The sequence below is a fragment of the Pristis pectinata genome, chromosome 8, assembly GCF_009764475.1.
Source record: "Pristis pectinata isolate sPriPec2 chromosome 8, sPriPec2.1.pri, whole genome shotgun sequence".
Lineage (NCBI taxonomy): Eukaryota > Metazoa > Chordata > Chondrichthyes > Rhinopristiformes > Pristidae > Pristis > Pristis pectinata.
The window spans coordinates 60082018-60096043 of record NC_067412.1 but is presented as its reverse complement, the minus strand read 5'-3'; the positions used below and the strand labels follow the sequence as shown (position 1 = coordinate 60096043).

General features: G+C 38.3%; 1 protein-coding gene across 1 annotated transcript in view; it reads left to right on the top strand.

Moving 5' to 3' along the window:
• diaph2 (diaphanous-related formin 2) overlaps positions 1 to 14026 on the top strand; it is a 547192-nt gene that overhangs the window by 71202 nt on the left and 461964 nt on the right. Inside the window, exon 5 of the mRNA XM_052020928.1 lies at positions 8735 to 8755. Within this exon, the coding sequence (XP_051876888.1) occupies positions 8735 to 8755 (21 nt within the window). The remainder of the gene's footprint in view (positions 1 to 8734; positions 8756 to 14026) is intronic.

Genomic DNA, 14026 nt, shown 5'->3' with positions numbered 1-14026 from the left:
TCCACATTGCTGTAAAATATTCCTAACCAGTGCCTGTAGTAAATATCTTTAATCAATCCTCATTACTGCACACAGGACAGGAATATTAGTTTAATGTCATGCTGTTTCTCAGGTTTACTTATTTGCCATTGTCATAACACTTTTGAAATACTTTGTCATGGCAGAGGCAAATAGTTAGCTTCATGCTTCCAATGCATTTGTGACCCATGCATATTACTGTTGATGGACCATATATTTGTTGGAATGGGTGGATGCATTTGTGTGGAATCATTGAAGCTGTGTGTGCATTTTACATTGGTGGTATTCAACAAAGTCATGATAGATCAAGGTCATGATGCATTCAATATTGCAGTTCTGAAGTCCTTTTCAAAAAGTAATTGTTTTAAGTTAAAAGTCATAGAAAAAACAATGTTGATTGGAAAAAAGCAATACAGAATGTAGAAATGTTCTGCCGTTACAGTTTTAAACAAAAAATGGTAAGATTTTTTTGTTTCATTTGATGCAGAACTATTTCTTGATTTTCCTTCAACCCTCAAGATCTAACTAGTAAGACACCATTGAAAGATTCCTTTAACATAACTTTATGGTTGTAGGAATCATAGTTGGTTCCTAGGTAGTGCTGCCTTGCAGCTGCTACGACCTGAGTTTGATCCTGATCTCTGGTGTTGTCTGAGTGAAGTTTGTACATTCTCCCTGCGATCACACAGGTCTGTTCTGATCACTTGGATTTCTTCCCACATCCCAAAGATATGTGGATTGGTAGGTTGATTGACTACTCTCAGTTACCCTCGTGTAGGTGAGAGACAGGAAAATGGGAGAGTTGATGGATGCAGTCAGTGAGCCAATTGGCCACCTCAGTGTGAGGTTCATTTTGTTACTAAATACAGTAATTAGTTCACCACTCAGTAAGTGTGACCAATCACAAATTTGTGATAGTCTCAAAGATTTATCATACATGGACACTTCCCCACCCTTTCTGACTTAGTTTTTGATTGCATGTTGAGCATCACTTTCTTTATTGAAGAAAGCTGATGTCTTGATTTTTTTCTGCGACTGTCTCACGTGGCGTCAAATTCCTAAATCTGTTTTTTGAAAAATTGTGCTTCCATCACAGTACATTGCTCATATTTTACTTCATTTTCTTGATGTTCTGTGATTCTTCAGACTCCACTTCAGTGACCTTTTCACCACCTTTTTCTGGGTGCATCCCAATTAAATAAGCCTTCTGATTGACAAGTTTTGGTACGGGACACCAAACCAGTCTGAAGTTAATACATACAGAATTCCTTTGGATTAAAATAACAGATGCAAGAAGTTTGATGGTGGACAGATTTATTTATAGTTAATATATTTTTGCTACTGATTCCTTGAAATATTTTTGCATGTTTTCAGCAAAGTAAGCATTATTCCAATTTATCAGTGCTACCTTTATTTGCTGTAATGCATTCATAAGATGTCAAAAAAGTATGAATGGAAAGAAACCTGTGTGGTTTGGAGTTAATTTTACCATTTTAATCCAGAGCAGGGATGCATTGCAACGTACATACAGTACGTTGAGGTAAATTGAATTTAAAATTCCATTTTATTTTTGAGTGGTCTGTGTTTCACTTGTTAGTGAATTAACTATATGACGATATAGTCCAATCTGAAAACAAAGAAATGTGAATTAACCATGTAAAAAGCACAGACAGCTCAATGGGATCTTGAATGTGAAAATGTTCGAATCATACAATTTGAAATGTGCAATTTAAGGGAATATATGATATCTGAAAACTAGACAACAATGCATTGTAGTGTGCTGATGATCGCTCTTTCATGTTGGCATGGGTAAAACTGATCTGAATAGTCATATTAGTTATAACAATGCAGTTTAGCAGGTTTTTTTGTAAAATGTTACCAAGCTGTCAACAGAGCTCAACATTTTGAAGTATTTTTTTAACCTTCGAAAGCAGAGCGATTGATTCCTTTTGTGCAATCCAATATATCATTTCATATTATAAATGTAGCCTTTTTGATTGTGGCATTAATATAATGAGTCACCTCTCTGGCTGTTCCTTCTCAACTGCAGCTTAACTAATGTGGAATAATGTAATCACTAATGCAATAGCTGTACCTACCTTGCATTGTGTGTGAAATCAATGGTAGCTATCCATGTCAAGGTGATGATACCCAATGGATATTCTGCCCTCATACCAGGTAATCCTGCAATAAAAAGAAATAGTTGAAAATATATTTCTCAGTGCATCCCAAAGAGAATGAAATAGAATTGCTAATTGTTACATTTAACCAGTTCTTTATCTAACCTAGTATCGGTCTGTCAGTCATACGGGACTCAACCTTTATTGGAAGTCTTTAGTGAAGAAGTCAACTGAGCTTCCGTGATCCATCAATTTTGTTACAACTCAAAAAGAAATCAAATTGAGATGGGGCCATTTCTTTCCACCAGAGGCTGTTGTAGGAGTAGCTAATATCTGTTTTGCTTTTGATTGCTTCTGATAACTTGGACTGAAGTTATTGAACCATTGGTTTTCCACTTCTGGCATGTTTTATAATAAAGGCACCATATACAGTCTATCTCTTATCCATAGAGTAATGCAGCACAGAAACAGGCCCTTTGGCCCAACTGAGTCATGCTGACCACAGCACCTTCCCTGCTTGTCTCAGTTGCCCATGTTTGGCCCATAAACCTTCCAAGCCCCTCCCCTCTATGTACTTATCCAAATGCCTCTTAAATGTTGCAATTGTACCTGCTTCAACCACTTCCTCTGGCAGCTCATTCTGGGTACTCACCACACTCTGTTAACAAAGTTACCTCTCAGGTCCCTTTTATATCTCTACCCTCTTGTCTTGTATCTGTGCCCTCTAATTATGGACTCCCCAACCCTGGGAAAAGACTATGACCGTCCACCTTATCCATACCCTTCATGATTTGAAAACTCTGAGGTCGCCCCTCATTCTCTTACATTCCAAGGAATAATGATCCAGCGTAGCCAACATCTCTCTTTAACTCAGGCCCTCCAGTCCAGGCAGTATACTAGTAAATCTCTTCTGCACCCCCTTCAACTTGACAATGTCTTGCCCGTAATATGGTGATCAAAACTGTACACAATACTCCAAGTGTGGCCTCACCAACAACTTGTATAACTGCAACATAATGTCCCTGCACCTAAACTCAATGCCCTGACTGAAGGCCAGCATATTAAAAGCCTTCTTCACCACCCTGTCTACTTGGTGGCTTTCAGCGAACTGTGTACTTGTACTCCCAGGTCCCTCTGTTCCACAACACTCGTCAGTGCCTTGCCATTCACTGTACAAGTCCTACCCTGGTTTGACTGTCCAAAATGCATCACACTTATCTAAGTTGAAATCCATTTGCCATTCCTCAATCCATCTCCCTAACTGATAAAGGGAATTGCAAGCTGATCTTTGCAATCCATTGTAACCTGCTTCACTATCAACAAGATCCCCTAATTTAGTATCATCAACAAAATTGCTAATCATACTGTGTACGTTCGTATCCAAATCATTTATATAAATAATGAATAACGGAGGTCCCAACACTGACCCCTGGGGCACCCCACTAGTCACAGGTCTCCAGTCGAAAAATCGACCTTCAACCATCACTCTGCCTCCCATCATTGAGCCAATTCTGAATCCACCTTGCTAGCGCCCCCTGAATCCCATGCGACCTCATCTTTCAGATCAGCCTGCTGTGTAGGACCTTGTCAAAAGCCTTACTAAAGTCTATTCCAAAGTCCATATAGACAACATCCACTGCGCTACCTTCACCTAGCCCCTTAGCTACCTCTTCGAAAAATTCAAAGATTTGTTAGACATGACCTCCCACGCACAAAACCATGCTGACTATTCCAGATAAGGCCTTGACCATCCAAGTGATGGTAGATCTTGTCCCTCAGAATTTCCTCCACTATAATTAAAGTCAGTTTCTCCGGCCTGTAGTTTGCTGGCCTGTCCTTCCTACCCTTCCTGAACAAAGGAACAACATCAGCCACCCTCCAGTCTTCAGGAACTTCACCAGTGGCTAACGACGAAGCAGCTATCTCTACAAGAGCCTCTGTGATTTCTTCCCTGGCCTCCCATAAGGTCCAGGGGTGCACTTCGTCAGGCCCTGGGGATTTGCCCACCTTAATTTGCATTCTTGAAGCACATACATCTTTCCTCATAATATGCATAGTCTCAAAAGGCAAGGAATTGAATTTAGGAGCCGAGAGGTAATGCTGCAGCTGTATAGGACCCTGGTCAGACCCCACTTGGAGTACTGTGCTCAGTTCTGGTCAGCTAACTACAGGAAGGATGTGGAAGCCATAGAAAGGGTGCAGAAGAGACTTACAAGGATGCTGTCTGGAATGCGGAGCATGCCTTATGAAAACAGGTTGAGGGAACTCGGCCTTTTCTCTTTGGAGCGACGGAGGATGAGGGGGGACCTGATAAAGGTGTATAAGATGATGAGAGATATTGATTGGGTAGATAGTCAGAGGCTTTTCCCCAGGGCTGAAATGGTGGCCACAAGAAGACACAGGTTTAAGGTGCTGGGGAGTAGATATAGAGGAGATGTCAGGGGTAAGTTTTTTACTCAGAGAGTGGTGAGTGTGTGGAATGGGCTGCCAGCAACAGTGGTGGAGGCAGATACAATAGGGTCTTTTAAGAGACTGTTGGACAGGTACATGGAGCTGAGAAAAATAGAGGGCTATGGGTAAGCCTAGTAATTTCTAGGGTAGGGACATGTTCAGCACAGCTTTGTGGGCTGAAGGTCCTGAATTGTGCTGTAGGTTTTCTATGTTTCTAAATGATCCAAGACCTCACTACTTATTACCCTCATTTCTCTGGTATCCCTGATTTTCTCCTTAGTAAACACCAAGGAGAAATGGACATTAAAAATCTCGGCCATCTCCTGCAGTTCCATGAGTAGACGGCCCTGATGGTCTTTAAGAGGACCTAGTCTCTCCCTGGTCACCCTTTTACTGTTACTATAACTGAAGAACCTCTTGGGATTAGCTTTTAACCCTGCCTACCAATCCATCTCGTAGCTTCTTTTTGCCCTCCTGATTTTCCTCTTAAGCCTGGTCTTAAACTTTTTGTTTGAATTGTTTTAAATCAAGGGTCTCGTTTGTACCCAGCTCCCTAAACGTGATGTATACTTTCTTTTTCCTGACTAGAGCCTTAATATCTCTCATCAGCTAGGGTTCCCTGAACTTGATATGTCTACCCTTCACCCTAACAGGAACATGCTGCCCCTGGACTCTTGATATGACCCTTTTAAAAGCTTCCCACTTGCCAACTGTTCCTTTGCCTTTAAATAAAGTCACCCAGTTGACCCCTGTCTAATGCCCTCAAAGTTGACCCTGCTTCAGTTCAGGTCTTTAACCTGTGGACCTGTTCTGTATTTTTCTAGAACTATTTAAAAATTGATAGAATTGTGGTCACTGGACCCAAAGTGCTCCTCAACTGCCACTTCAGTTACTAGACCCGCTGTGTTCCCTCAGAGGAGGTCCAGTATTGCTCCTTCCCAAGTACAGTGGCATGCAAAAGTTTGGGCACCCCTGGTCAAGATTTCTGTTACTGTGAATAGCTAAGCGAGTATAAGATGATCTGATTTCCAAAAGGCATAAAGTTAAAGATGACACATTTCTTTAATATTTAAGCAAGATTACTTTTTTATTTCCATCTTTTATAGTTTCAAAATAACAAAAAAGGAAAAGGGCCTAAAGCAAAAGTTTGGGCACCCTGCATGGTCAGTACTTAGTAACACCCCCTTTGGCAAGTATCACAGCTTGTAAACGCTTTCTGTAGCCAGCTAAGAGTCTTTCAATTCTTGTTTGGGGGATTTTCGCCCATTGTTCCTTGCAAAAGGCTTCAGTTCTGTGAGATTCTTGGGCCGTCTTGCATGCACTGCTCTGTTAAGGTCTATCCATAAATTTCTGATGATTTTTAGGTCGTGGGACTGTGAGGGCCATGGCAAAACCTTCAGCTTGTGCCTGTTGAGGTAGTCCATTGTGGATTTTGAGGTGTGTTTAGGATCATTATCCTGTTGTAGAAGCCATCCTCTTTTCATCTTCAGCTTTTTTACAGACGGTGTGATGTTTGCTTCCAGAATTTGCTGGTATTTAACTGAATTCATTCTTCCCTCTACCAGTGAAATGATCCCCGTGCCACTGGCTGCAACACAAACCCAAAGCATGATCGATCCACCACGGTGCTTAACAGTTGGAGAGGTGTTCTTTTCATGAAATTCTGCACCCTTTTTTCTCCAAACATACCTTTGCTCATTGCGGCCAAAAGGTTCTATTTTAACTTCATCAGTCCACAGGACTTGTTTCCAAAATGCATCAAGCTTGTTTAGATGTTCCTTTGCAAACTTCTGAAGCTGAATTTTGTGGTGAGGACGCAGGAAAGTTTGGAGAAAAAAGGGTGCAGAATTTCATGAAAAGAACACCTCTCCAAATGTTAAGCACGGGGGTGGATCAATCATGCTTTGGGCTTGTGTTGCAGCCAGTGGCACGGGGAACATTTCACTCGTACAGGGAAGAATGAATTGAATTAAATACCAGCAAATTCTGGAAGCAAACATCACACTGTCTGTAAAACAAAAAGCTGAAGATGAAAAGAGGATGGCTTCTACAACAGGATAATGTCCCTAAACACACCTCAAAATCCACAATGGACTACCTCAAGAGGCACAAGCTGAAGGTTTTGCCATGGCCCTCACAGTTGCCCGACCTAAACATCGTTGAAAATCTGTGGATAGACCTCAAAAGAGCAGTGCATGCCAGACGGCCCAAGAATCTCACAGAACTAGAAGCCTTTTGCAAGGAAGAATGGGTGAAAATCCCTCAAACAAGAATTGAAAGACTCTTAGCTGGCTACAGAAAGCATTTACAAGCTGTGATACTTGCCAAGGGGGTGTTACTAAGTATTGACCATGCAGGGTGCCCAAACTTTTGCTTCAGGCCCTTTTCCTTTTTGTTATTCTGAAACTGTAAAAGATGGAAATAAAAAAAATAATCTTGCTTAAAATATTAAAGAAATATGTCATCTTTAACTTTATGCCTTTTGGAAATCAGGTCACCTTTTACTCGCTTAACTATTCACAGTAACAGAAATTTTGACCAGAGGTGCCCAAACTTTTGCATGCCACTGTATGTTCCTCAATATATTGCGTGAGGAAACTATCTTGGATGCACTGCACAAATTCTGCCCCATCTAGGCCCTTTGGACTCTGGGTGGCCAACTCAATACCAGGAAAATTGAAATCTCCCACTAGCCTTACCGTACTATTCTCCAGAGGAATAGTGCCATTTCTAATACCTGGCAATAAAGTTAAAGTCATTCTGCTTTCCTCTGGAAATCACTGTATAACAAAGCAGTATGGATAAGTTGTATGCTGTTTCAGTATGTCACAAAGTAATGAGCCAAAGCATGCTCAGTCTGACCCACTTCCTGTGTTATCCTTCCATATGAGACCTTTAAATCTATAGCTCCCCATGACCTTGGCGTCTGTTCTACTGCAAACCCAAGGAATGGACTCTGAGGTCTTTGACAATTCATAAAATCTTTCAAAATTGATTTAAAACAATTCAAACAAAAATGAAATATTTATTTAAAATCACTTAACTGTTAATTGATAACATGTATATTAAAATAAAATAAGGTCAATTGGAATTCCATGCTTCTGTACAACCATGTGTGAGCGTGGAATTGCAGAACGCACTGATGCATGCAGTACAGCTAGTTCTCTGAAGAATTGCAGGCTTGCTGCCAGTGTGATCCAGCTCACCAATGATATTTGGTATTAACCCAGGTTTGGTAAATATTTCAGACATTCTCCAGTTTCCTGTTTCACATTGCTTAGTCTATTTTTGACTTCCATGTCATATTTAAAACCTTCATCAAGCAAACTTTATAAAGTAAACAAGCTAAGTTAATTTGTTAGCCACAAACTCCTATTAATGAAGTCAGTTTGGCAGCAATGAGCAGCAAAAAAAAGGATAAACTAAAGCAGCTGACTTTATTTTTGATGCAATAAATGCAACAAAACCAGTAATTAAATAAAAGTGCATGCAACCATATTTAAAACAGAAAACATGCAATAAAGTATTTGCATAATAAACAACTGTAAAGCAAATATAACAGTTGAAGAAATCACTAAAATTTGAGATATTGACTGTTCCTGTTAATGTTTTACGTATACTGTTCATTTCCAATTCATTTTCTAGGCCACTAAAGCTGAGTTTGTTTTGGGTTTGGTGCATGAGAAGCACACTTTGTTAGAAAGGAGCTATGTGATATAACAAGCATTCTGGAAGTGACTTCATCACTTATTAATTCTTAGTGGCGTTCAATGAACAATTTGACATGGAGGGTACATGTGAGATGAGTGTCATATGTTTTCAATATTGAGATTGTATATAATTTTTGCTGGGATTAAACTTCTAAACCATCAATTTGTCTTGTATTTGCATGAAAATTGGTAACATTTCACTGAAACCTGCTGAAAGTGCAAAGAAAATAGTTAAGATATTGTTTTTAATATTTTCTAAATCAGATCAGCATGAAAATCTTGTTCAGGGCTGAAATGTATTACTAATACTGTAACTAAATTGCATTGTGGTTAAGCATCAAAAAGCTGTGCTCACTAATAATGTTGCTGTTTTGTTAATTTTTTTTTGCCTCTCCCAACAATATTAATTTACACTGCATTAACCACTGCATTCAGATAACTGGAAGCAAAGTGTCGGTGAGTACTGCTGATTAGTTTCATTTATTCTTGGAACAGTACATTATAGGCTTATTGACTGATATCAGTTGGAATTTATTCAAATACTCCAGCTGTTATATATATAAAAAATAATTGGACGAATTTGACCAATCATTAGTCTTTGTGATTCACTTTGAAATAACTGGTCTTTGTGCATTGCAAGTTTTATTAAGAGGGGCATGCATTTGGATTATGATAAAATTGTGAGACATCATTTATTGCCCATGTTTATCATTGTTTATTGCAGCTGTGATTTGAAAAGTTGCTCAAACCTGCATTTTAAATGTTTTGTATGTTTTCTTATAAAGAACTAACTTCCTAAGCCTCTTTCATTGCTGTTTAGTATTACTTATTTATTCTTGAGGTAAATCCTTGTCTTCATTAACTCAAATATATAAATCATTTAAACAAACTAGGTATGTGATGAGAGAAACATTTTGATTCTTTTTCCTTTGTAAATCTGAGTTTTTTGGCCTCGATTTTGCTGGCATTTCTTAGTCCAAATGCTTCTAAGTTTTGAAACGCATGAGCAAATGCAGAAGTCCCAGTCTTAACACAACTGGAAGTCTGCTCTTGGATCATGTGCCTGGTTAAATCTGCTGCAGGATTCTGAAGGCCATTCAATGGAATGAGCATTGTGGGATTCTTGTGGACATAAACACAGAAAATTGTAGAAATCCTCGGGATGTGATGGAGCATTGATAGAGAGTCATGAGTTAATATTTTGGATGGTGGAATGGTCTTTAACTTGAAATGTTAACTGTACTGTATTTCTCTTTCCACAGAAGTAGCCTAACTTGTTGAGGATTTCCAGCAGCTGCAGTATTTCTTGTATTAAAGAATGTTTTTTTTAGATAATTTGAAGTTTTCAGAAGTGTCTTTGTGATCTTGTTGGTTTATTTGGTGATTCTGAAAACTAAAAAAAAATTGAATTGACTTGACAAAGTAAATGTAATGAGGTTTCCCTGTATGGGGTAATTTGATGGACCAAAGCAACAGGGTAATAGTCTTTCATTAATGACTGTGGGGGGGGGGGGGGGGCGGTGAGGAAAATTTCTTAGGGGTTTGAATCATTGAAATTCTTTATCACAGGGAGCTGAGGATGCTGAGTTTTTAAGTATATTCGAGGCCCAGATAGATTATTGGCAATAGGGAAATAAACAGTCATGGATACCATAGAACATAGAACCATAGAACAATACAGGCCCTTCGGCCCACCATGTTGTGCCGCCCTTCAAACCACACCTAAGACTAACCCCTTCCTCCCACATATCCCTCTAACTTAAATTCCTCCATATACTTATCTAACAATCTCTTGAACTTGTCCAATGTATCAGCCTCCACCACCACCCCAGACAAGTGAAGAAAATTGAACTGAGTTCACAGATCAAATTATCCATGAACCCATTGAATGGAGGAGCAAGTTTAAGGGGTCACTTGCTGTCATTTGAATTTTTTTATATGTTGATAGGTTTTGCACATAAGATTGGAAAGCTTTGATAGCCTTGATAGAACAGAGCTGAGATGTGCTTTAGCTGTGAAAGATTTTCAGAGTTGGTTCATGGATGTGGCTTTTCCTGTTCTGCCGTGCCATCCCATTTTATCAATTGTGGCATTGCTGCTGCTGTTTGGAGATGGTATGAACTCGCAAGATCGACTTGGAGATCTGGAGAAGGTAAATTCAGGTGAAATGGGCATGTGTCATCAACCCTTCAATGAGGCAGAAACATTTTTAGCATTCAGCCCATTCAGAATCTTGTATATTTCAGTATCACCATATAAATCAACAAGAAGTATTTGAAGATTTGAATGAACAAAAACCAAACAGAATTGGAAATATAAGTAACTTAGCTTTAATACAAACACACAGTACTGTAGGTCCTGGAAATCCTCAGCAAGTTAGGCTGCATCTGTGTAGAGACAGACACCTCATGTTTTGAATCAGTGGATGCTCAGCGACTTGCAGCATTAACTCTGTTTTCCTCTCTCCAAAAATACTGCATAGTATGACGAGGAAAATACTTTGTAAACTACCTTGGGTTTTTTGGGGGAGGCAGATTTCAAATGAACTCCTAAAATAGTGTAGTGTATTGGGTGTGAAAATGGATTATCTTTGTTTTACTTGCAGCAGGAATGTCTAATGTTGTGGTGTCTCATGAAGTTGCACTCAAAGGGTGTTTTTATTATTCACATGTACACCAGTGTTAAATAATCATGTACCATTGTTTTCAGAAATTGGGCCAGATTTTGTTGATTGGGAGTCCTCACGCCTGAATTTGCCTGGTCCAGATATCCTGTGCCAGTCTTGGTGGCCCAAAGAATCCCAAGTCCCAGAGCAGTAGTCCAGAGAGTAGCAGGCTCTATGGCAGTACAGTGAGGAAGCCCTAACCAAGAGTTGTTGTTTTACTGTCCTGGAGGGGTACTGTGTTTTCTAAAATAAAATTACACCTGTAAACTTTTTTATATCTTATATTTCCAGCTGTAATTTCACTTTTTTGCGAAATGTGTGTCATTGACGTGGCTGTTATTGCCAAGCTAAAAAAAGTAGTTTGGTACATGTTTAATGATCATGAGGTTTAAGTGTTAATCATTATGATACATAAGAAATGGTCATTGAGATATTTGGCTAGAACTTGATGGGAAATACCAGCACTGAAAAGCCAGCATTTTCCTTCCACAATGTGTGCCAGGGAGTTAGGACTCCTGACACATGGCGTCCAACAGTGGTGTACTAATGTCCTGCTGTTCTCTAGTTAGTATACTGGGAGATCTACCCATTGGATTTGCAGAGGAAGATCAGGCCCATTTCATTTGAATGGAGAGAAACAACTGCAAATAATTATGAATTTTTAAGTGATATTGTTTTATTAATAATTTTTGAATGGTTATAATGTCAGGCCATTCAGAAGTATTTGGAAGTCCCTAGCAGTTTTGACAGTAAGCAAAGCTTTGAGGTATCATTTAGCTGGCTGTCGATGTTTTCAGTTATTTCATTGTTAGGCTTTTCAGAGCAACACATGTATTGGCATTAAGTTGTACAAGATCATGTTGCCATGCCTGGGCTTGCCATTTTGGATCAGCACAGTGTTCACCAGCAGGTCAACATAAGGTTATCCCAAAAGTGAAGTTGTGGCTCTCCATTTATGTGGATAGCAAGTGGTTAGCAACAAATTCTAGCCCATTTTAAACACAAGCAAAAACAGTATTTAACATATTGCAATTTTTTGTGTGTGCTGTCTCCCACAAACTTGAATTTAATGAAGGCTTTGAGAAAATATGTTTGTAGATATTTACAATACACTGAATACAAATATAGTCAGCTATTTTAACTTGGTCCTTACAGAGTTGGATGTGTTCATTAAGCTTTGAATATGATATTGGAATATATGGACTCATGAATTATTTGAATAGGAAATTTTTGTTACTTCATTCTCAACTATTATGATGCAGCAGATCTAGATTTAATGGACAAAAATATACATTAGACTTGGTATGGTTCATTAGCAGCAAACTACAAATTTGCACATTAACAAGCATCGCAGTGACATGATTGCAGCTTGAATTAGTAAGCAATATTCCTTGGAATATTTTATTTCTTACTGTAAGAATGTATTCCTTGAAAAATCTTAATTACTTCTACTGCCTGTGAAATAACTTATACAGTTAATGGTTGCAGAAATTATATTGCTGCAAAACTCCTTAAATATTCAAAAATTACAGCAGGTTTCAGATCATTGTCACTGGAGCTGTAATTTCCTCCTTAGAAAGGCCTTAACTGCATTGGCAGCTTTTCATTGTAGTGTATACGAAAGGGATAACATTTTTGCAAAATGCTTCTGATGTACTCGAGTTGTTTTAGTGCACAGCAAAAGATGGCATTCTATTGTGAATGGTTAATAGCTTGAGAATTTTTATATTTGAATTAAGTATGAATTATTTGAACTGATTTGTCATGAATTCATACAATAGCCACATTATTCCACTGAATCTTAAACAAAATGTTTTTCCGACAAATTAAAACAATGTTTTTTTTTGCAAGATATGCAGCTTTTCAGTTCAATTCAAATAGCAGATTAGCAGCATACATATATGAAATATGCTATTGTGTAGTTCCTCAATATTTCTTCCTTCAAAAATATCTTTGGAAATTTATTCTGAAAATGCTAAATGTTAAGGCAATATTTTAAGCATTGGCATTTGATAGAACACTGTTTATGATAGGATTGTTGGTCAGGAATGCAAATCAATAAACATGTTTTTTGATTTTAGACTGTTTTAGCACAATAGTTTACAGTAGTGTTTGGCAATACCTGTTTTTACTAAATTTTGAAGGTTTTATGTTTAACTTTGTTAGTTAATGAAGAGGCCAGTTTGGTTGTGAGAAATTCTCTGTTGTAAGATAATTTTTACAACATTGTGTAAATTTGCTTAATAACTACTGACAAGTGTTACAAGCTATCTTCATCAATGGAAATGCAGTACCATTCAGACATTTTCCACTGGGGAATACAGCTTGTGACATTTGACTAAACAAAATTTAGAGAGTGCAGTATGAGGGCCAATACATTGGCATGGATTGAGGATTGGTTAATGAACAGAAAACAACAGGAATGAATGGGTCATTTTAAGGAGGGGAGGCAGTGTCTACTGGTGTGCTGCAGAGATTATTGCTGGAGCAGCAGCTGTTGTACATTTGGATTATCTTTGGATGTAATACTGCAGTATGAATCAGCAGGTGGAGCACTAACTTGGATGTGGGAGTCATTGAGTTGTGCAATGAAATTTGAACTATTGATATAAAACAATTTTTGCATCCCTATTGTCCAGTATCTGCATCACACACTTTGAGATTGTGTTTGTTGGTATGTTTGTTGCATCCCTTTTGATCTACCAAAAGCAATTTGCCTTAATATTAAGTGCATCAGTTTAGGATTTTGTATTTAAATTTTAATGACACTGAATTGAAAACTTTTCAACAGCTTGAGGAAGTGGATTCAAGTTTTCAGATTAAGTTTACAGAAACTTGTAGGCAATGAACACATTTCTAATTTGCTTTATTGTTTAGTCTTACAAGAGTTGGTTCATTGCAGTCTTATAGGACATTGTTGGTTTACAATTTTATTTGAACAGATTACGGAATAATGCCTGGTGTTACATCTGGAAATACCATCTGTATAAGTAAATTAACGTTGTGGCAGAAAAATTAAATCATTGAGGATTTTCATCTATTTTGGAGTTTCTAGAAAGATC